General features: G+C 35.9%; 1 protein-coding gene across 1 annotated transcript in view; it reads right to left on the bottom strand.

Annotated features, from left to right (window-relative positions):
- Window positions 1-9,076, bottom strand: part of LOC120083082 (extra-large guanine nucleotide-binding protein 3-like) — a 30,698-nt gene extending 21,622 nt beyond the window's left edge. The window contains exons 1-2 of the mRNA XM_039038621.1: window positions 7,839-9,076; window positions 7,625-7,762 (exon numbers count right to left, since the gene is read on the bottom strand). Coding sequence (XP_038894549.1) covers window positions 7,625-7,762; window positions 7,839-8,852 — 1,152 coding nt within the window. The 5' untranslated portion in view covers window positions 8,853-9,076. The remainder of the gene's footprint in view (window positions 1-7,624; window positions 7,763-7,838) is intronic.
- Between the last annotated feature and the right edge of the window lie 15,555 nt (window positions 9,077-24,631).

Below are 24,631 nucleotides of genomic sequence, written 5' to 3'. Positions count from 1 at the left end.
AATTTAAAGAAAATTCCAAATCTTTTGTGGAATAATGGAGTGAAAGCGCCTCCTCATTGTTGACAAAATCCATATCATCATTGGTGTCGTATTGATCCAGTTCGTCGGATTGTTGAATTATGGTTTGAAAGAAACCAAAGAGTGTTCCATGACAAGGAAACTCCTTGTTTTGTTCGTTTTGAGTCAACACGGCTTAATGCTTCATTGTGGTGCTCTCTCTCAAAGTACTTCGCACAAGATTAGCTTGAATTGGCTTGCTTTCATCCACACCTCTAGCTAGGAGTTTGAAGACAAATGCATCAGTTTCTCAGATCTACTGCTTTATTTTATTTTGTTTTGTTTTTGGTTATGGGTTGTTCGAGTATTATGTTGTGCTGGAAAGGATTCGGGTCTATTATTATATTGATCTTTCAAGAACTCTCGTAAGTTTTACTTTCCCTTATATTTGTGTCACTTTTGGCTGAGCTGTTCCTTGAGCCTAGTGGATTTGTACTAGTTTCTTTTTGGAAATGATAAAGGCGCTAAGAGGGTGTCAACCTAGTTGAGATGAAATGTCTGAGTGCATCTGCTGATCCTCAGTTTTTGTACTTTGAACATTAGCCTCATTTCATTATCTTAATGAAGAGGTTTTGTTTCTTGTTAAAAAAGACCAAAAAAAAAAAAACAATGCGATCGCAAACAAAGTGACTACCGAGCTCAATATGTTTTGTCCATTTATGGAAAACTGGATTAGAGGCAATGTGAATAGCCAATTGATTGTCACAATAGATCAAAGTAGGTGACAATACTTCAACATTCAAATCCCATGACACCAAATAATTTCACCAATGATGGCAGCCAATCACCAGCTCGGTATTGAGCCTCTAATGAAGATCTCGAAATCGATGTAACGCCCCAGGCCCAGGATTTGGCATCCGAATTCGGCCCCTGATGACCCCGACATTCCCCTGCATCCCCTACGACCTGACTACGTCATCCTCACTTGCCTTGATGCTTTTTAGAAGTGAAAGTTGTCCCCACAAACCAACAATGGTCTTTTCAGCATGCTTTGTCCTCACTCACATGCATCCTAGGAAATATCCCAGGAGGTCAGCCAACATAGGCTTGCTCCAAACTAAGCACGCTTAAGTTTGGAGTTCTTATGATTGAGTCACCGAAAAGGAAGGTGCATCTTATTGGTATAGGTAGTAACTTTTAATTCTTTTAAACCTTTCTTAACTATACTTTCGTGTCCTCAGGATCCCTCTCATTTGGATGTGATATCGGTTTAATCATGTACCCCTCCTGAACTCAGGTCGTTATATGCCCACCAACTTCCGCTTGGTTCGTTCTCGAACCACATCTTACTGGGAGAGGTTCCTCTCTGATACTATCTGTAATGCCCCAGGACCAGGATTCATACCAAGATTCGAAATCCAGATTTGGTCCCTGATGGCCCCGACATTCTCCTGCGACCTAGCTACGTCATCCTCACTTGCCTTGAATGCTTTTTAGAAGTGAAAGTTGTCCCCCCAAACCAACACTGGTCCTTTCAGCATACTTTGTCTTCACTCGCATGCATCCTAGGAAATATCTCAAGAGGGTACCCAACATAGGATTGCTCCAAACTAAGCACGTTTAACTTTGCAGTTCTTATAATTGAGCCACCAAAAAGGAAGGTGCATCTTATAGGTATATGTAGTATCTTTTAGTTCTTTTAAATCTTTCTTAACTACACTTTCATGTTTTCAGGATCCCTCTTATTCAGATGTGATATCGTTCAATCATGTACCCCTCCTGAACTTGAGTCCTTATTACCGTGGTTTGCTTTTTGGCTTTTCATGAGACAAGGGACTCATCCAAAAAGATACAAAAACCTGAAGTACCCTTGCGTGTATTAAAACAAGATGCCCAATTTGCATCAACAAAGGCATTCGCCTGAAAAGAAGAGGAAGTTGACAGAAAAATAGCCTATCCAAAAGTCCCATTTAGATAATGCAAACTAAGTAGTAGAAAAATGGGGTTTGTTGAGAATTAGCAACAAACTGGCTTAACTTGTGTACTGCAAAAGGAATGTCTGGCCTCGATATAGTTAAGTATAAAAGGCACCCAATGAGTCGCAATAAACAGAAGGATTCTCTAATAAAAGCCTATATCAGACTAAAGCTTGAGATTTGGATCCATTAGTAGAGAAGCTGGCTTGAAAGACAAAAGACTGGTATCCTCGAGAAGCTGAAGAACATAACGTGTCTAAGACAATAGAATGCCTTTACAGCAACAAGTTAATTCCAAACCGTTATAGTTCTATTGTTAGGGTCTTCCATTATTGTAAATATCTTGTTATATTTTCCTTTTTTATGCTTTCCTTCTTTGGTCACTCTTGTACACTTCTATATATTCATATCTTTAGTGAATGGAATTATGTATTCTAATTCTCTCAAACCTAAGAGTTTTACATGGTATCAGAGCGTTCTAAACAAAAAAGAAAAAAAAAAAAGAAATAAGGTTTTGTGAGCCTTAGGGTTTGAGAATTTAGAACCCATTTGTGTTCATCTAAGGTTTTGTGGAGAAGTGAGTTTATACTTTTGCTTATCACCACCGTCTTTGGTTTGTTCGTAGTCAGTCGTTACCGCCGTCGGATAGAGGGAGGGTCGTCCGCCCAGTCCATCGAGGAGCCCAATCTCTGATTTACTGAACCCCAAAGTCCAACATCCATCTGACCAGCACGTGGGCCTCACACATCGCCTTTTCCTTCTGCCATCGATCCATGCATCGACGCGTGTAGACAAGTGCCCGCCAGTCCCGGTTCGTCTTCTGTGGGTTTCCTCGGTTTTGTTGACTCTCCTTGGTGGTGTGTTTGCTTGGGCTACATACTCACTGTTTGTGGTTCATTGAAGGAAAAAAACATCTCTTCAGTAAATTAGGGTTTGCTTCACTTCTCTCCATTGTTTCTTTGTTTTTTTAGGTAATGTATGATAAGAAACCAATAATCATGTGATGGTTCCTATGGTGTCAAAAGTAACTGAACACAAGTTGAATGGATATAATTACTATTCATGGAGATCAAATCTTTGTCACTTTATTAAGAGCATTGAAATGGATGATCACATCGTGGAAGAGCCACCAACTAATGCTACTAAAAAGATTTGGTATTGGGACGATTCAAGAATGCTTCTACAAATCAAGAATTCTATAAACAGTGAAATCGTTGAATTAGTCAAACACTACGAATCGGTCAAGGAACTATTGGAATATTAATAAGGTATTTGACGTCTGTAAGATTCTATACCAATCTGATCAAGAAGAGAAATCCTTTACAAGCTACTTTATGGAGGTCAAAAATACATGTGCGGAATTCAATGCCTTGATGCCAATTAGCACGGGTTCAAAAGTTCTAATGGCTCAATGTGAAAAGTTTTTTATCATGAGTTTTTTAGTTGGTCTTGCACCTAAATATGAGACGGTCAAAGATCCAGTGTTGTCAAGCTCAAACATCTCATCTTTGGAAGAAGCTTATACTTGAATACTCCATACATAGAAACCACGAGCAATTATGTCATCTGATTCAAGCAGCGCTTTGATTGGGTGCACAAATAATTATAAAGGTAATAAGGGGTTGAATCAAATAGCAGCTCCAAAGGTCATCCTAATAACCAACAATCAAATTCAGGAGGTGTTGTTTGCTATTACTATCATAAACCTGGCCATATGAAATGTGAATGCAAAAGATTAATGAATAAGGGTCAGAGGGTGCCATCTACACTTGTCACTTCTACTCCTGATAATCTTGACAAGTCAATTACAATTTCTACACAGAAGTTTGCTAAATTTCAACAGTATCAAGAGTCATTGACAGCATCACCTTCTACTCCTATTATGGCCATCACAAAAACAAGTAACATATCTTCTTTCCTCCACTTTGAAATGGGTCATTGACTCTGGCGCTACAGACCATACAACAAGTAACCCCAATTTATTCTCTAACCTTTGTACATCTACCTCTTCACCTAATGTTACTATAGCTAATGGAACCTCCACTCCTATTTTAGGATCAGAAACCGTCCATCTTATTGAATCAATTTCTTTGTCATCAATTTTAAATTTACCACATTTCTCTTTTAATTTAATTTCGGTCAGTAAACTCACTCGTGATCTTCATTGTTGTGTCTCCTTTTTTCCTGTTTATTGTTTATTTCATGATTATACGATGAAGCAAACTATTGGTAAAGGGCGTGAATTTGGAAGTCTTTACATCTTTGAACCACAAATACCTATAGCCATCACATGCTCCAATGTGTCGTCTCCCTTTGAAGAACATTGTCGTTTGGGTCATCCGTCTATCTCCATGTTGAAGAGTCTTCGTCCCCAGCTTCAACATTTGTCTTCTTTAGATTGTGAGTCATGTCAGTTTGCAAAACTTTATCATTTGAGTTTGTATCCTTAAGTCAATAAACGAACTAGTGTTCCATTTGAATTAGTCCATTCTGATGTTTGGGGTCCATGTCCTATAGAGTCCAAAAGAGATTTTCGGTATTTTGTTACATTTTTCGATGACTATTCTCGTGTGACGTGGTTATATTTAATGAAAAATCGTTCTGAGTTACTTTCTCATTTTCATAACTTCCATGCTGAAATTCGAACTCAGTTTAGTGGTGCTCTTAAAATCTTACGGAGTGATAATGTTAAGGAATATTTCTCTCATGCACCCGAGTCTTATTTAGATGCCCATGGCATTCTTCATCTGTGTCGATACTCCATCTCAAAATGGGGTTGTAGAATGAAAGAATCGCCATCTCCTTAAGACAGCCAGAGCTTTGATGTTTCAAATGCATGTATGTTGTTTCCACAGCTTGTTTCTTAATAAATTGCATGCCCTTTTCCATTTATAAGGGTGAGATACCTTTTCGTACTTTATGCCCCAAACAACATTTGTTTCCCATTCCACAATCTTTGGTTGTGACTACTTTGTTCAGGATGTTCGGCCTCAACATACCAAGCTAGATCCAAAGTCCTTAAAATGTAGTTTCCATGGTTATTCCCGTGTTCAAAAGGGGTATCGGTGTTATTGTCCTAGTCTAAATAAATATCTCATCTCTCCTAATATCACAGTTTTTTAACATTCCTCTTTTGTTTCATATAACCATTGGCCGTCTTCCGCATGTTCATTCATTGCATCTTTAGAGTCCATTGGTCGTCTTCCACATGTTCATTCATTGCATCCTTAGGGTGTATCCATCCCTAGAACTGTTCATGAAGCTTTGTCTCATCCTGGTTGGTGTGCCACAATGGTGGAGGAGATGACTGCCTTAGATAATAATTGTACTTGGGATTTAGTTTCTCTTCCTGCAAGAAAGAAGGCTATCGGTTGCAAATGGATATTTGCGGTTAAAGTCAATCCTAATAGTTCTGTTGCTCGGTTAAAAGCACTCCTTGTAGCGAAAGGCTATGCACAAACTTATGGCGTTGACTATGATGATACATTTTTTCCAATAGCAAAAATAGCATCTGTGAGGTTGTTTATTTCATTAGCTTCAATCAATCGTTGGCCTTAACATCAGCTTGATATTAAAAATACATTTCTTCATGGTGATCTTTAAGAAGAAGTGTATATGGAGCAACCACCAGGATTTGTTGCTCAAGGGGAGAATAGAACGGTGTGTCGCCTTCGTAAATTTTTGTATAGATTAAAGCAAAGTCCACGGGCTTGGTTTGGTAAATTTAGTCATGTGATTGAAAGCTTTGGAATGCGGAAGAGCATGTTAGATCATTCAGTCTTTTTTAAGATATCTGAGGATGGTGCCATCTTGTTAGTCATATATGTTGATGATATTGTGTTTACTAGTGATGATATTGTGTTTACATCTTGTTAATCGTGTTAGGATGGGTTAAATCGCTCACTGGATGGCCACCCAGGATTAGTTGATTGCATGCAAGTCCCACTAGTATGTTGCATCTATTAGACATACATGCATAGCCTGACCATGGTAGTGAGGTTACTTACTGAGTATTTTATACTCATCCTTTCCTATGTTATGTTTTTCAAGTAAAGGCAAGGATAGATCGGCAAATGACAAGAAGAATCTGTGACCGTGCCTAAGGGACTAGACCAACGCTTCCGCATATGTTTTTCCCATGTCTTTCATGTTCTAGTTTTAGCAGTCAAACGATTGAACTCTTTGATTGTTTTTATTCATTTATTTATTTTGTTTATTTTGAACTGGTGTTAGGGTATCCCGAGCAAAGGTTATGAGGTTTCTGAACATTTATCTTGTTGAAATTCTTTATTTTATAAAAGAAAAAAAAGGTTTGATTCTATTGCATAAGTTGCAAAGGTTTGCTTTCAAGTTTATGCATACATGTAGTAGTGACCCTTTAGTAAAGGTTAGAAAAGTCGGGTCGTTACATCGCACGACTCCAACTAGTGTAATTCAACTCTCTGAGTAAATAAAAAACGAGAACCATATTCAATGGATTGATTTAGAGGTTGAATCGTGGAAGATGAAGAAGAATTACTAAGGTTTGGAGTTTCAGAAGAAGCCATGAAATTGTATTGAGGGATGCATAGGAAACTCCAAAGAGAAAAAAATTATATCTGATATCATGTTAAAGAGTGAGGGTAAATAAATTTGTGTCATTCATTAATGCAAGAATGTAAAAATAGCCATGTAATACAACTGCCAAATAACCGAAAATAAGAATTTTTACTTAGTAGAGCCCAAATGGATTAACAAAAAGGTACTTCAACTTAGGTTGACTAGGTGATTTTCCAAGTCTCTTACTTGCTTAATCTCTTATTTCCTCCCCAATTAACATTAATTTTTACTTGTTGGACTTTCTACAATGTCCAAATTCCCAAGTGAGGGAGAGTGTTGAAGTATTGATAAAATTAAATTTATCATAAGCATCAACTTAGGGTTTTTGGGTTGATTGTTCACGGTGTCTACAACCCAATCCTTTGATGTGGGACATCCTCAGCTATTCTTGGATGTTCCTTGACTTTCGTTTGGTTTTTTGGGTCTTTTACTTGATTGTAATCTTGTTTATTGTTGAAGAAATTTCTTTTGTCTTTTGTATCTTTAGTTTACCTGTCTATTACCTTGTGGAAATAGTCGAACAACAAATCAAAATATGCATATAACATTAAAACACAATTCATCTGACAACAAATGATAATGGTTAATAACATATTTATGGATTTACATTAAAGGGTTTTTTTCTTTTCGAGAAGAAACAATAAATTTCATTGATTTAATGAAATTACAAAATGAGACCTATTTAGATGATTTCAAAAAGGTTTTCCAATAGGCTATGAGAAATCTTAAACCATTAAAGGTTCTATTACCAATGCAGTATAGTGATATTGTCTCAGTGTTATAACATAAATTATTAGTCAAGTATCATGACATGGATCGGATATCCTCTGCCGATATGGTTGACAGTATTCTTAATTCATCTAATATATCCTTTATCTTATTTTCTTCCTCTTTTTATGGAAAAATTTAACAAGAGAGTAATAGTATATCATGCCCACATTAGTTTCTTAACACTCTGTCAGTCAAAAAATTAAGGAATGCTTTCTCTGCTTCTTTTTTCTCTCCTATTGCGGTGATTGATGAAAATTTAACGTGCACGTGATAGTTGATACCTTCAGTACTCTAAGCTCAACCTTTGTGATTTCACGCCCATTTATAAAAACTTTTGTGCTCCCTTTGCTTGCATCCGCCCGAAGCTTACCTCCAACATTCAGTTTTGAACTAATTATCCTGTCAGGCTTCTCTCCTTCCTAAATCAAACGAAAAGTAAATAGAAGATGAATAGAAGATAGACAATTGGTGAACATGGATTGGTTTTTTTTTCACCTTTCCCCAAAGCCCCGAGTCCTTGTCGTACCAATACCTTCCCGGTTTCAACTTGTGCGGAGGGATCGCGCAGCCCAAAATCTCGGCCAACTCATCCGGACGTAATTGCCTTCCATTCACAATTAGCTGCTCGGGCCGAAGCTGATTCGCCGGGCATTCCTTCTCAGCTTTCATTATCTGCTTAATCTCCAAAGGGCTACACACTCTTGATAAAATCCTGGAACACTTGCCCAATATAGCCCTCTTCAACTCGTCAATCGGTCGTCCAATACAGCCCACGCACTTCCGACCCTCTGGCATTGATCCCATTGCCTTAAGTAAACAATTACTGCAGTATTGAGCATCACAGACCAAACAAGCTTCCCTCTCTTTCAACCGATTCCCTCTCCCACATCTACTACAAATTCCTTTCTTTTTTGATTGTTTTTCTCGGGAATGGGATAAGGCCGGGGATGTCATCACATCGGTCGTACACGACCTGGGAGAGGAAAATACATCTTCGTCGTCGTCTTCCGAATCTCTCGGTGTAACAAACGTTACAACAGTGTTTGCACGCTTACCTTCAACAATAGCAGGTGCAGACTCTGAATTTAAGTGCTGAACAGACAATTCTGAACTGAACGCCTCGTCTGTACCATTTCCAAACTTTGAGTGTTCGCCATTATGTGATTCCAGCTGAACTTTTGGAACTGAAGACGATCTCTGACTCTCCACAGGACTACGGGGAACTGCTCCATTTCTTAACTGATTGAACCTGGAAACCCTGGGAGCAATAGGATAAACAATCGGAATCGAAGAGATGTCGGAGATCGGAACAACGGAAGGAGAGAGGATAGAAAGTGACTCCAAATCCAGTGGATCGATCTTCGGTAGCTCGTGAGCCACGGGAGGGCCTCGATACTCAACTGCGATTGAGTAATCAAGGTGTTCTTCGTCTGGTAACGGTGCACCAGCAGGCAGCATCCTCCGTAGAGCCTCTTGCCAAGCATTCTCCTCATCGGCATCTGAAGCCATGAGAGGATTTCAACGAGTAGAAAAGTAAGCTTGTACTCCAGACAACCGAGGGAAAAGGGGAAGAAGCAGACTGGGGGGATAATCTTCGAGGACAGAAGGAGTTGAGCTCGTGGTAGTTGGCAGAAGAAGTAGACGAGAGAGAATTAACGGAATTCGTTAACGCAGACTGGCTGGCACGAGCGCCACCGCTTTTCCCTGGCCTTAAATTGGTCGCGCCCCCACCGTTGATTGGAGAAGTAAAATTTACAGTCTGTTTTATAACCTTTTTGTTTGGGAATTTGCAGTAGGTGGTAATTTTAAAATATAATTTCATAGGCCTGCCTTCCGTATAGTCATTTTGTAGATGCGGCAAACTTTTCAAATATCAAATTCTGTTTCCTCTCTATTTCTGAATTGCCCTTGTATCGATTCCATCGGCAAACTTTTTGTTATAACTAAAAGTTTTCCTCGTTCAATTTGGTTTAGGCCATGACCAATCATTCTATTTGAGATCCGAAGAGATTGAGGAGTATAGATTTGTCAATATGGATATGATTTGGGCTTTGTTTAATTCATATCTTGGCTGAAGATGAGGAGTGTAACTTACTTTGTGATTGTCATCCGATTGTTATTTGATTTATAATTGTCATATGATTACTCTTGTATTCTGTGATTGTCATATGATTTTTGTTAAATATTCTGTTAAAGTATATCAATACTATGTTAGATTTAAGAAACAAGTGTATCAAATATCAATGCCTAAATACATAAAGTAAAACATGAGTGAATCAAGGGTCTATCTAACAGTAATCAACATGTACAATACCTCAATTATTTTTGAAGTAATGAGTGTATCACACCATGAATCACTACATACATAAACTAAAATATGAGTGAAACAGCAATCAATCTAGCAGTACTACTTACTCCATGCTTTCCTTGTTCCTTTTGTTTTCTTTTCTTTTTGTTTTTTTCCTTTTGCCTTGAAATTTATCGTTCTCTTTTTTACTTTTTGCCTTTTCCTTATTCTTCCTATTTTTCTCATTTCATTGCAGTAAAATGGAAAAAAAAATAGCAATAAGTATTAGATATCGATCGCAAACTACTTAGTATCAGATAGAAATCCGATGACAATAAAAAAAAAAGTACTCTATCAAAAAGAAAGTAATTAACAGATGATAAAAAACTGGAAAGTAATCCGATGATAATCAGATGACAATCAAATGATAATCAGAAATTACTTAGGCCCTATTTTGTAACCATTTGATTTTTTTTTTTTAAATTAAGTCTATAGACACAACTTGTACCTCCAAATTTCTTTTTTTTTTTTTTTTTGTTACCTACCTGTTACCAATGGTCTAAAAAACCAAGTCAAATTTTGACTAATAATTCAACCATTGTACTTAAGAAAGATGCAAGTCATTGTAAGAAATGGGAAGGAAACAGACTTAATTTTCAAAAATAAAAAATAAAAAATGAAATGGTTACCAAATGGGGTCTTAGTAATTGACAAAAGATATGAAAGATAATCAAATGACAATCAAAAACTATTTAGTAATTGACAAAAAAACGTAAGGTAATTAGATGGCAATCAGATTGCAATTAGAAACTATTTAGTAATTGACAACAAATGTAAGGTAATAATATGACAATTAGATTGCAGTCAAAAACACTGAATAACTGATGATAAATGGAAGGTAATCGGAAGGGGTCTTAGTAATTAACAAAATATATGAAAGATAATCAAATGACAATCAGAAACTATTTAGGAATTGACAAAAAAACGTAAGGTAATTAGATGACAATCAAATTGCAATTAGAAACTATTTAGTAATTGACAACAAATGTATGGTAATAATATGACAATTAGAATGCAGTCAGAAACACTTAATAACCGATGATAAATGGAAGGTAATAAGAAGGCAATCAGAAACTACATAATAATTGATAAAAAAAAAAAAAAAAAAAAGTATTAAGATGAAAATCAGATAAATATCATAAACTACTTAATCATTGACAAATATGGAAGATAATCAAATGTCAACCAAATGACTCTCATATGATCAGATAACACAATATTGGTTTTTGTCAAACATCATAATCACAATCACAAATTACTTGGTATCAAATAGAAATCACATAGAAATTATATGGCAAGCACAAATTACTTGGTATTAAATAGCAACCAGATGACAATCAAATAACACTCACAAAGTACATAGTATCAAATAATAATTTGATGATAATCAAATAACAATCATCAATATCATTGACAAATTAGATGGTAATCACATAGCAATCAGATAGTAATCAAATGACAATCAGATGGAATCACACATTTTTTATTGTGAGGGCATTTTGGTCATATGGGTATTTTAATTGGATCGGACTTGTTAATTTTATCATTCCTACAAACTTTAAATTGTTGGATTATGGACTTAATTTTCCTTTTTAGTTTTTCCATGAGTACAAGTGCCCCTTTTTTTTCTCATGTTTCATGTTTTTCTTCTTTTTCTTTTTTATGAAGAAATATTCTTTTTTCTAAATATTGGAAATATGTATATATTTGGTAAATATTTATGTTTCTTTATCTATTGAAAAAAGGGAAATAATATTTTGTTTGATAACTATTTTATTTCTCACTTCTGATTTTTTTTCTTTACATTCTCTTTTTTCTTTTACAACTTAAATATATTTTAGTTAGGGGAATTGTATTATATGGCAAAATCAATCGACTTTTTTATTTTATCACATCTAGAGTTGATAGATATTTATTTGTTACTTGAAGTCTATTAGTATATTAGAGTCTATCAAACATAAATAGTTATATAGTATATCAGAGTCTTGATAAAAGGGCCTATCAATCATTTACATTTGATTCTATTAGTGTCATACTTTTATATACTTCTATTGGGGTCTAATACAACTTAATCCAAATTACTTAACCAAGATGAAATCCATAACTAAATTTCTGTTGATAAAAATTAACTTATTTTGAAAAGGTGAGGCATTACAGTTGTAGGAAATCTAAATAAAGATCCAATGAGTGGAAGCAGATCATTTCAAATCTCATTCAGAATGAACACAAACAATTACAGTCTAAACATAAACGATTATGCATAAACAGTAAATTACAGCATGCTTCTTTAAAAGACTAAACAAGGGATAAAATATGCAAACCTTCGGAGAACTCTTCTTCAAGTATCCCTCGATCGTTCAGCAACTCGTTCAACAGCAAGAATTCGAACGCAACAATCAGTAATTGATCTCAACGAACAATTGGATATACCTCGATCACAATCACGTTCAACCCGATCCTCGAACAAAACTAGAACACCACCACAAGAGTTACCTTGGTATTCTTAATGTGAGAATCCAGGAGTTGTGGGCTCTGTATGATTTTAGATTGAGGAAAACATGAGGTAGACAGTCGAGTAGATGATCGAGTAAGTGGGAGATGAATGTTATAGACGAAATACTCGATCGTTTAGAAACGGAAGCCTATCGTATAGACTTTACTACTCGATCGTGTAGCAATGAGTAAACGAGTAACTATCTTATAGTAAACTCGTAACTCGATTGTGTATGCTCTTTGTGCTATCGTTTAGTAAAACACTTTTACTTGATAGCCTTTTGTGAGATTATTCCAAATGAATCATCAACTGTTGGAAAAACCATTTTTCTTTCTATCTCACAATTACCATAAAACTTCCAATAATCTCCCACTCATTTCAGCTATTAGAGAAAAATAATAATCAATTATCATATAATTAATATGTTATAAATAAATATAATAACCAACTTAACCATAGTTCTTTTTCTATTTTATGGTATTAAATATAAATCATATTTATATTGATTTCTCCAATTAATGTATCTAATACATCATATCAATTATATCACATATAATTGAATTTTCTCTTGTTAATTTAAACACTTCAAATTAACCCAAAATCTGATTCACAACTTGAACCCATTGAGCTATCAAGGGGACCTCATGAACCTGTAACTTGAAGCTTCAAAGGTATGTGAATAACTCATTAAACTCTTTAATCATAAGATCCATCATCCGTTAACTGTTGGTCACTCCACTAAAGACCGACAGCTGCACTCTTTGCACTATAGATATATTTCTGTGTCTATATGACCAATCAACTGTGCGGTAACTCTTCACAAATCGCTCGTAAGTACAACTAGGTCCAATTCACCGTTTTTTTCCCCATGTAGTTACATATAAACTCCTTAAGTACCACTAATTCCTCTAATGAACAATAAGTCATAGTCCTACTATGACTAAGTCCTCTCGGGCCAGGAGAGGGTGTGGCCACTATATTCAAGACCTGGAATCAACCCTTAAGGGAGCAATTTATCTACTTACCCTTGCTTCGGGGAAGGAGTGAATTCCGTCTTGTGTAGCTGAGTTCCCAGCTCTCCAATCAGATGAATCCCCAGAATGATAGGCTTGTTGAGTTGGTAATCTTGCCACTCTCACCTATACAAATCAAATGACTGCCCTCATAAGCAGAAGTTTCCAACTCACTCAGGATTAAGGTCATGTCACCTATGGTCATTCTAGTGAAATGTAAGTCTCAATTATTAACAGCGTTATATAACAAGACTAAACATCTCGTAGTCTGGTCTTATACAAACTCTTTGTATAGGATACCCATGCTCACATGTCTCTACATGAATGGTCAGGATCAGACCATTTGTAGCACTTTACAACACTTGTAACATCTACAAAGCAGGTCGTATCTGTAGTGTCATCAGGATAAGGTATCCCTCCTTTATTCATCTACTACAGACCATTTAGGTTATTACTTAAGGCATGATTCACTTGTATGTCTCCACATACATGCTTAAGTTACATGAAATAACCACGGATCTTAGTTTATTGGATTTGAGTAAATGCTTATAAAATAACATTTATTTTATTAATAATAATGTGTACAAAGTGTTTACAAACTACAAGATCACCAGGAGAATTAGGACACCAATCCCAACAATAATATCAATTATACTTTTATTAGGGTCTATCATCATACTGTAGGTTTTGGTTGCCTCTTTGGCCTCAAATTATTGAGGTGGCTACATGTAAATACAAACAAAGTTTATCACTAAACATAAGCCTTAAACAAAATAAGTATATCAGTGATATTGATAGACTTCTAAAACTTCTATCATTGTTAATCAGTGATAGAAGTCTATCAGTATTTATCACCGGCCAGGTAGCTCAAGGCATAAAGCCTCTTGGTTGAAACTTGACTTTAAATCCCTAATCCCATCTACTGTTTACTTTAATATTTTGCACATTACCCAAAATCACTTCTATTTTTACTAAGTTACCACCTAATATTGTTTAAGAAAAAATTGAATTGCATCTAGTCTCTTGAAATCCGATACTTGAAATACTCCCAAGTTTATTATTTATTAATCGTGTATACTTGCACTAGACTTCCTTTATTTATATTATTTATCACATATACACATTTGGTTGATCATCCTCTATTTCGAGATGAACAATAGCCTTTGTGCTTGTTCTTTTGAAACAAGCACTCGAAAGAGAATTATAAAGATGAAGAGGATTAGAATAGTAGTCATTCGGGTGTGTTTACTGAAAAATAAAAACAAAAAATAATAGAGTTTTTACGTAGCTTGAGCTTATTGTTCGATGCTTAGGGAAGTGCAAATAGCGCCTTTTATAGACTTCAAAGTGGTTAGTGTTTCAAAGTGGTTAGTGTTTTCTTAAAACACCTTGTAGCTATTTAGTTGGGTTGTAGCTCTCCCCGCTACTGATGAACAAAATTGTTGGGTTTTATGTCCTAAAATTCACAGTTTGTAAAATGATAAAACATTTTCTATATTCAATAAACTTATTATTGCTTTTATAAATTGTATACATGAAAATCTAAATCCAATAAACTGACCCATGACTATTACATGAGTACTTGAACTTTATGTAGAGACATAAAAGTGAACCAGGTTCGAGTAAATAGTCAAAATGATCTATAGTATATGAATAAGGTTGGGTGCCTTATTTTGATAACACTATTGGATGCAACCTACTCTGTAGTTGTTACAAAGAATTGTAAAGTGCTACATACAAAGTAATCCTAATTCATACGTGTTATGACATGAAGAGTGGGAGCATCATATGCAATGAGTTTGCATAAGATCAAACCAAAAAATAAGTTACTCTTACTTTATAACGTTGTTTACTGTATAAGACTGACTATTTCACTTAGATGACATAGGTAACTCGATCTTAATCATGAGCTAACTATGAACTTCTGTTTATTCGAGATTATTCTTAGATTTGCATAGGTGAGGGTTGGCTCAATAGCGCCGACTCAATAAGCCTCCCATTTCAGGGGTAAGATCTAATAGATAGCTGGGGACATAGGGTGCAAGATGGAGTTCACGCCTACCCGATTTAGGGATAGAAGAAAGGTTGTTCTCTCAAGTACTGAATCCAGGTCTTAAACAAGGGGCCCCACCCTCTCACTGGGCCAAGAGAGTTTTGGTTTAGTGACTGGATCACAAACCAGTTGTTTATTAGAGGATTAGTAGGAACTTGAGGAACAAGACGTAATCTCAGGGGTAAAACATATATTTGACTCAGTCGTTATTACAAACAACCTGTGAAGGGCTGACTTACTAATTATGGTTAAATCATGTGGACATAATATATCTACAATGAGGGGAGTCCAACTATGGGCTTTAGTGGAGTGACTCATTAGTTCAAGAATAAGAGTTAATTTGGTTTAATGAGTTTAGCCAATTAATCTCGGATCGTTGGAGCCCATGATCTATAGATCCATGATAACGGGCAAAAATGCACAATATCATAGTGCTAAATCCTTAAACAATGTTGGATTGCGTTGATGAAATATGTTAAATTGCGTCCATTAAGCATAAATTCTATAATATTGTGGTCGCATGCGTCCAATGCATTAGAGTAGTTGATCTTTATATTTTTGTGCAGAATAATGCGTTAACGCAATGCAAAGATTGCGATCATAGGAATACAATGGTCGAATGCAACTTCACCGCAAGACTTTGTGTTGATTGTGCTCGTAAACATTCACCCAAGAAGAATCACTGCAACATGGTGGATACATCCAGACGAAAGAACAATTAAGATCAATTGGACAGAAAGCTGACGGCAGTCGGATCCAAATTAAGTTGACAGTCGATAACGGTCACAAGTACATCTAGCGTTATAGGTGACAATTATCCAGTGCATCAGTCAGGAATTCCCATCTGTATAACCAAGAGAGAGAAGTTGCCTTTCACCTTTGATGCCCTATAAATACCAAGTGCATTCTTCAGAGAAAGGGTTAAGCAGTCGATTACCTTATCACCATTACAAGTTCATACCTTTGTTCATAGTTTTCTCTTCCATTTTACGGTAGAGCAAGAGAAGAGTGGTGATGTCGGAGATTGTCTAAGGCAGCTCGAGAGTGAACCTTGGGGCGTAAGAGTAACGAACAGGCTGACTCTCGCGAAAGCGAGAATATCTTTAGAGCACGAGTAGAAACAGTGTAACGCTTGGCAACAAAAAATTGCTCCAGGCTCTTTACTATACTTGCATTGTTATTCTGTACTTCATCTTATATCTATTCAATGGAAGTTCTATTTCTACATCTGCTCACTCTCTTAATATGCATGAGTAGCTAAACTAGTTGAATGGGTTGAGAGGAACTAAGCTAACATGATCTAGGAAGTTCATTGCTTGCGATTGTCATGTTTAATGTTGTGCAAAACACCCTTTTAGAGTTACTCGAGAGAGAATCTAAAGAAAGAACCTAATGTCTCGAGAGAGCTAGGTTAGAATCTGGACTCGAAAGAGCAAGATTAGGCTTCCATAAATAAGAGATAGGGACTTAGAGATAAGCTATGTTTGTCAACTTGCATCGCATGCATCCTAGGAATAGGAATGATATTATGTGGTCGCATATTTGTGTGAATGTCATGTTGTCATCGCATAAATAGAGATAGAGGTTTATGTGTAAACCCTGAAGACTTACCGCATATTTATCGCATGCATTCTAGCCTTAGAAGTCGTGGCATTCACACCGAGAGGTAGTTTATTATTGTATGCATGTTGCATGATCGCAAGGCATGAACGCATCCTAGGGAGTGTTAGCCGAAACCATTCTCAACCCGTTCACCGCATACTCGTTGTATTTCCCGTTTACCAACTCTTTTCGAATTCTACCGCATTGGTTATCATTTTCATTAATGCAACAACAACCCAACACTTATTTATTCAACTGGTTACCGCAAGTTTTCATAAAAATCTCCAACGCAACTATTTTCACAAGTCCCTATGTTCGACCCTGGACTTATCAGGAAACTCTGAGGAATTTATACTTGGATTCCTCTGGGGAAACTTGAGTGCACAACGCAATCCACCAACACATATCATCCATAATTTCCACTTCATAAAATTCAACCATCAGTTCGCGAGGTTCCCCTACTAGCTCGTAAATGGATTAGCTCTAAAGTAGCATGATAAGTTAATTTGAAACGTTCAAATTAGAATTAAGGGAATTAGTAATTATATGAGATATAATTATGTGTTTAATTTTAAGAATTAAACAGAATAGGAGAATTAATATTTAAATATGATTTAAATATATAAAGGTGGATTTGTGTAAAAAATTAATTTAATATTTGATATTAAATTGATTAGAATTATTTAAATTGTTTAAATAATTATTTATTAATTTTATTAGAAAAATTGATTGAAATTAATTTTATAAAATTAATAATTTTTTCAATTTCATAAATGAAATTGATTTTTGAAATCAATTTTGAAAAAGTTGAAAAAGATGAAAAACACATAAATGGAATTATGGCTTATTCCATTATCACTTTTGAAGTTGCTCACACAAGATCCATCTCTTTTGTCTTCAATTACTCCAAGCATGAGCTATATCTCATGCAACTATCTTCCTTGTATGATGGTCTGTGATATATTGAAGAGATTAGAGTGAATTTGAGGCATGCAATCAATAGAATTTTAGTTGAAAATTCGTGGTGAAGAATGTGTCCTTCAACTGGATTGCTGCTGTGAGCTCTTCTCAAAATTCCCTTGATTCAAGCTTGTTTTGAGTCCCACAACTCAATCTAGAGCACCAAGAGAATAGTGAGGGAGATCTTGAGGTGGTCTGTAACAAGTTTTGGAGAAGTTTGCACCTGGAGATCGAGCTTTGAAGAAGTTCTATAAAGGTATGTCTTGATACCCACTTGTTTCTGCAAAAGCATGCTTTATATTCTACCAAAATTAATGAATTAGAGTGCTTAATGACCATTGTTGCTTCCACTGTTGCTGATACATTCCTACCATTAGTATAAATGTTATATTAAATATTGAATGCCTTTATATGTGTTGTGGATGTTTAGTATGTCTAAAGTTTTATAAGTTGTTATAAAATTGGGTTAGACATTTAAAATCCATAACAAAGAACAGTTGCATGCTTACGTAGGTTGACCACCTATTTTAAATAGTTAAAACCTATAATTTTTTTTTTACAAACTCATATTGGTTCATAAACCTGTCTAGGGCTGGGGGTACTTAAATTGACGGTTTATGGAACACCTCCTACCTGGGGATTATGACCGAGAGGTTGAGCGTTGGTAACTGATTTTATAAGCATCGTAAGTTGAGATCCCATTATAAGCGTTATACTTGGATAAACCACATAGACTTAGGGTAGTTTGTTTAGCCGAAATGAACCTAAGTGTAAATTTACCCAAATAATAGAATACTTCACTGGGAGTTTAATAACTTCTATATGATAAAGTTATTAGAACACTTCAATGGGAGATTAATAACATATACGATACGTTATTTTTAGCTCTCACGTCCCTAAGAGTTCACAATCCAGATTTAAGCAATACTTCGTGTCATCTTGGAAGTGACCTCCATTCGGAAAGTATTTTTTTAGCATAAATCTAGATTTTGGTGAATAAGAGGAAGTAGTTCAAACATAAGTCTATTATATGATATATAGATTTCAACTACCACGTCTCCACGATAGTTCACACCATGAGATTCATATGACGCTTTGTATCACCCTGGAAGTCTCCATTCGGAAAGTATTTGTACGAGTCAACAACAATGTGAACGGAGGAAGTAGTTTATAGTAAGTGAGTGAAGGATATGTGTCAATATATCCTGCGATCCCTTCCATTAGTTTGGACCATGAGATTCCTATGTTGCACCGCTGGTTTGCTTTAGGTGGCCCTTGTTAGTCGTTTAACAATGGCTATCCCCTCGAAGGCTTGTAACATAGGATTCGAAACAACTCAAACTCCGAAATGGATAGGATTTCTTAGGTCCATTCCCAACCTTGACTCTCCATTTCGGTAGCATAGTTGGGGCCGACCTTTGAAGTCTGAAAACAGAGGGTTACATTTACAGAATTATTAAGAGTGTTAGTAATTTCTGACCGAAAATAGTAATTAAACGGCTATAGAAATAAGAGTTATTCTGGAGATAGTGTTTGGTCAAAATTGTTTGCTTTAGTGAAGGAGTATCTGACTGCCCCTCGGTAGCACATATTCTGACTCACTAAAGTATCGTTGCAAATAAATAATGGTTATGGGTACATTATTACTTTTTGCTAAAACTTGATTTTGGATTTAATTACAATTTGCTAATTAGAATTTGTTTAAATTTTATCAGCATATCGAATTCTTCTAGAATACTCACTTCCGAATTAAATAACAGTAAAATCAAATCAACAAACAAATTACTAGCTGTTGATTACACCAAAAGAGTTTTAATAGAGGATTATCCTCTATCTCCCAACTAATCTAAAATTTCGAATAATATAGATGAGAATGCAAAATTCGAACAACAAGATAAATATGATTTACTTGTTATCAAAGCATGTTTAGTGGAAAACGATAAAATCTAGATAATTGATTTAGGTGTTGCTAATCATGTTTGTACTATCTCACAGGAAACAAGTTCCTGGAGACAGTTGACAGAAGGTGAAACAATCTTTAAGCTAGAGACCGGGGAGGTTGTTTCAGCCAAAGTAGTGGGAGACATGAAGTTATTTATAGGAGATAAGTACATTTATTTGAAAAATGTGTATTACATTCCTTCTATAAAAAGGAATCTAATATCTATCTCTTGTTTGCTAGAACAAAATTATAAAGTTTATTTCGAAAATGATGAAGTGTTGATCAATACAAGAAGTAAACAAATTTGCTCTACAAAATTAGAAAATAACTTGTATATGTTAAAACGGATTGAGGTTAAAGCCGTATTGAATATAGAGATGTTTAAAACTGCTGAGACTCATAAGAAAAAGAAAATTTCTCCAAATGTCTATCTTTGACACTTGAGACTGGGTCACATAAATCTCAACAGGATTAAGAGATTGGTTACGAACGATCATCTAAATAAGTTAAAAGATATTTCATTACCACCTTGTGAGTCCTGTCTCGAGGGTAAAATGACAAAAAATCTTTTTCTAGAAAAGGTCTTAGAGCTGATACACTCAGACCTTTGTGGGTCTCTAAATGTTAGAGCGAGATGAGGGTATGAATATTTCATTAGCTTTATAGATGATTATTCTAAGTATGGGCATATTTATCTAATGCACCAAAAGTCTGAAACTTTTGAAAAGTTCAAAGAGTATAAGGCTGAGGTTGAAAACCAATTAGGTAAAAAAATTAAAACACTTCGATCAGATCAAGGTGATGAGTATATGGACTTAGAATTCCAGAACTATTTGATAGCACATGGAATCTAGTCTCAACTCACAGCCCCTAGCACACCTCAGCAAAATGGTGTGGTAGAAAGGAGAAATAGAACCTTGTTAGACATGGTTCGTTCCATGATGAGTTACGCTCAATTACCAAATTCTTTTTGGGGACACGTAGTTAGAACTGCAGTGTATATTTTAAACATGGTTCCCTCGAAAAGTGTTTTTAAAACGGCTTACAAGCTCCGAAGAGGACGCAAAGGAAATTTACGTCACTTCAGAATTTTGTCTAGCACATCTGTTGTGCAAAATCCTAAAAAGTTGGAACATCGTTCAAAAGTATACCTATTTGTAGGCTACCTAAAAGAAATAAAAGGTGGTTTCTTTTACGATCCTCGGGAAGACAAGGTATTTGTAACGACCCGACCCCCTAGGACTTAAGTTAGGCTGTTACTAAATACATGCATGCACGGAACTCAAAATGACACTCGGTTATGGCGAAATAAATGCTAATTAAATAAGGTAAGTTCAAAAGACTTTCATTAATTCAAATACTAAATCAATAGTAGGGTACCCATAAATCATAAAGGATAATAAATAAATCTGAAAAACGATTCTTACAAGTAAGTTTTAAACATCAAAACTAAAAATTAAGAGAAACATGAAAAGAACTTTAAATCTAATGAGCGGAAGCGTAAAAACTAGTCCTAGTGGCTCGATCACGAATTTCGTTTGTCCATCGCCGATGCATCTCTACCCTTACCAGAAACAACAACATGAGAAAGAATGAGTATAAAATACTCAGTAAGTGACCCCACTACTGGGGTCAGGCTGGGTATCTATGTCTTCTAGATACTCACCTCTAGTGAAACATATAAACTGCTCTAGTCTTTATGGGACACATATGCACATGAAACAAGAAGAAGACTAAGTCCTATCCTACTGTAGTTAAGTATGCCCACTACCTCTGATGAATCCCGAAGGAGACACAAACTAGTGAATCCTGAAGGAGACACAAACTGGTGAATCTCGAAGGAAACACAAACTGGTGAATCCCGAAAGAAACACAAAATCTAATGGGCATCTAACTAATCAGTAAGGACATTTGCACAGTCTCATTATCATCACTGTACGAATCTATGACATATATATAAATCTCAACATCATGGATCTACAACATACATATATACCTCAACATCATGGTTCTACAACATACATGTATACCTCAACATCATCAGATCAAATACAACTATGGAAGCACATACCATCTCATACTAGCATTCCAGTGTCTATGTGCATAAATAAATAATTCGGATCTCATAACAAAACATACTTTAATCATGTTATACCATCAATCTTTCATGCTGTCATTCTGCTATAACCTTCATTTAACATGCTAGCATACATCTAATGCCTGGCCCGTGGGCAGTTCCAGTAGTAAGATTACTTACCTTGATATTAGGTCGAACCAAAAAGCAATTGAATCTTTGTGAAATTCTTGAATCCTTAATCAAGCCTAAACATAAACCAAGCTTTAAAATTAATAGTTAAGGCCAAATTCCAAACACCCAAATATGACAAAATATTTTCAGATAACCTTAACTAAGGTGTGGTCCAATTCGAATTCACCTTCCAAACCTCCAATTTTAAGTCCAAATAATTAGCAAACCAAACTCTTCTTCATCTTGAATGAAATTCTTGAATCAACCCCCTAATCATAATTTGAAATTAGGCTTACATGATTAAAGCTTGAATCCAATACATACTTCACTACGAATGTCTCAAATAAATTATCCATATGTAGCTTCGTCAAAAATCACTTCCAAATGACTTTTTCAAAATTTCTCAACAACCAAAATTAATCCACAAGAGGGTAATCAAAGCATAAAACTTACCAAAACTCGCTAAAACAAACTCCAACTTCACTGAGCAACACCTTAATACCTTCACAAACTTGAATCCAAAGTTGAAACACAATGTGTATCAACCAATTGATGCCAAAAGTAAATGAGTATTCAAGAATCAACCGAAAACAAACCCAAACGGCAGAAATCTTACCCAAATCAATAGATCCAGTGACGGAAAAAGCAAACGATGCTTGAGCAGTGGTGGACGGAGGTCATGAAGAAGAAACTGACGTGGTAGCTTTGGACGGTGTCAGACGGGCTCACGAACGTGAGGAAGAAAAGGGGGTGGGTTTTGACTTTTTATAGAAAAACAACAACAACAACAACAACAACAACAATAATAATAATAATAAAACAAAAAAGGAAGTAAATATAATTACATTTAATTCCTTTCCGTTTCAAAAGAAAATTAATTCCTGCCATTAATTTTCAATTTGAATTTCAAATTGAATAATTTCACGCCAACAATTAAATTCCCGCACTTATACTTGAAGTCCATAATTCCAAAAATGCCCTCCAACTAATAATAATTACTGAAATTCCAAATAATAAAGATACTGAAATTACATTGTTACTAAAAAAATGTGCGGGGTGTTACATTCTTCCCTCCTCAAAGAACTTTCGTCCTCGAAAGTTCATTCTTGAAAAAGCTCCGGGTACTGGGCCCTCATCTCATTCTCTCACTCTTAAGTGGCCTCCTTGAACTAATGATTCTTCCACAAGACTTTCACAAGCGCAATCTCCCGGCGGCGCAATGTTTTTACCTCTCTGACGAGGATCTCTATAGGGTTCTCCTCGTAGCTCAAGTTGTCATTCAACTGTAAGGCTCGTAGTCAACTACATGGATGGGTCTATCACATACTTCTTTAGCATCGAAACATGGAAGACATTATGAACTGAAGACAGTGCTGGGGGTAATGCCAAACGGTAAGCTACGGAGCCAACTCACTCAAAGACCTCAAAAGGTCCAATGGATCTCGAACTCAACTTTCCCTTCCTACCAAACCTTAGAATACCTTTCATAGGTGCCACCCTTAAGAACACTTTATTACCAATCTCAAATTCCAGGTCCTTACGTCTCACATCGGCATAGCTTTTCTGTCTGCTATGAGCTGTTTGCATACGAGCTCTGATCTTTTGTATTGCCTCATTCATGGTCTGAACTAGCCCAGGACCTAGCAACTTCCTCTCACCAACCTCACCTTGGCATATGATAACTTGTAGAAATACAAGTTATTTATGCCACCTTATCTAGATATTGCGGCCAAAATTTTGTAAATATGCGCCGATTGTATGAAGATTAGCTTAGAATTACAATAATTATAAATGATCGCAATTACACCCACTAACGCCATAAAGCAAGAAGAAAAAGAGATTTTACTCTGTTTTGCAGGAAACCAAGTCACCGCTTGCACTCAAGGCTCACGAGAAACTGATCAACGCATCTTTGACACATTGCGCTCCTCAATCAACAATGAAGAGACGATTAACGCAATGACGGCACAATGCGATAATCGATCCAGAGCTAACTTTAAACCGCATGCGATAATAAAAAAAAAATCGCATGCGAATACTCGATCAAAAGATACAGCTGAAAATGCAAAAGCGGAGGATTGAGACACATGTACAACTAACGGTTGTGCAAAATTGATGGTCTGATTGCATAACAGAAGGAATAATATCCCTCCATCTTCGGAATTACCATAACCATTAGTGGGGACCACAAGGCCGGAGTCAAAGACCTGCACCTATAAATACCCCATAGATTTCAGAGAAAACTTATGCTACTTGAATCAGGGCTAAGTGCTGCTAAACTGTTGAGAGAAAAGGCTAAGTTGAGTGCTTAAGTGAAGAAATCCGAGAAGAAGATGAGATAAGGCCGAGAGGTGAATCTCAAATCTAATCTGTCGAATACCCGATCGGAAGCTCTGTGCATAGATCTCTGCTACCAGTGGAGCAAGCCTGAGAGGGAAGCTCTCCCTACCATCAAATCCATCCTATCCGGAAAGCAAATCTCCATCGAATCAGTGCCAAGACATTGACACTTGTTTGTATCTATTCTATCTCTTTCATCGTTGAATTTCACTTTCTCTTTATCCTTTCATTCACACACCATCATCAAACATTTAATAGATATATTAAATGTTTCGATAGCTTTCATATA

This window comes from Benincasa hispida, chromosome 8, assembly GCF_009727055.1.
Source record: "Benincasa hispida cultivar B227 chromosome 8, ASM972705v1, whole genome shotgun sequence".
Taxonomy (NCBI): domain Eukaryota; kingdom Viridiplantae; phylum Streptophyta; class Magnoliopsida; order Cucurbitales; family Cucurbitaceae; genus Benincasa; species Benincasa hispida.
Note: the sequence above shows the minus strand (reverse complement) of the source record. Positions and strands in the feature narration are given on the sequence as shown.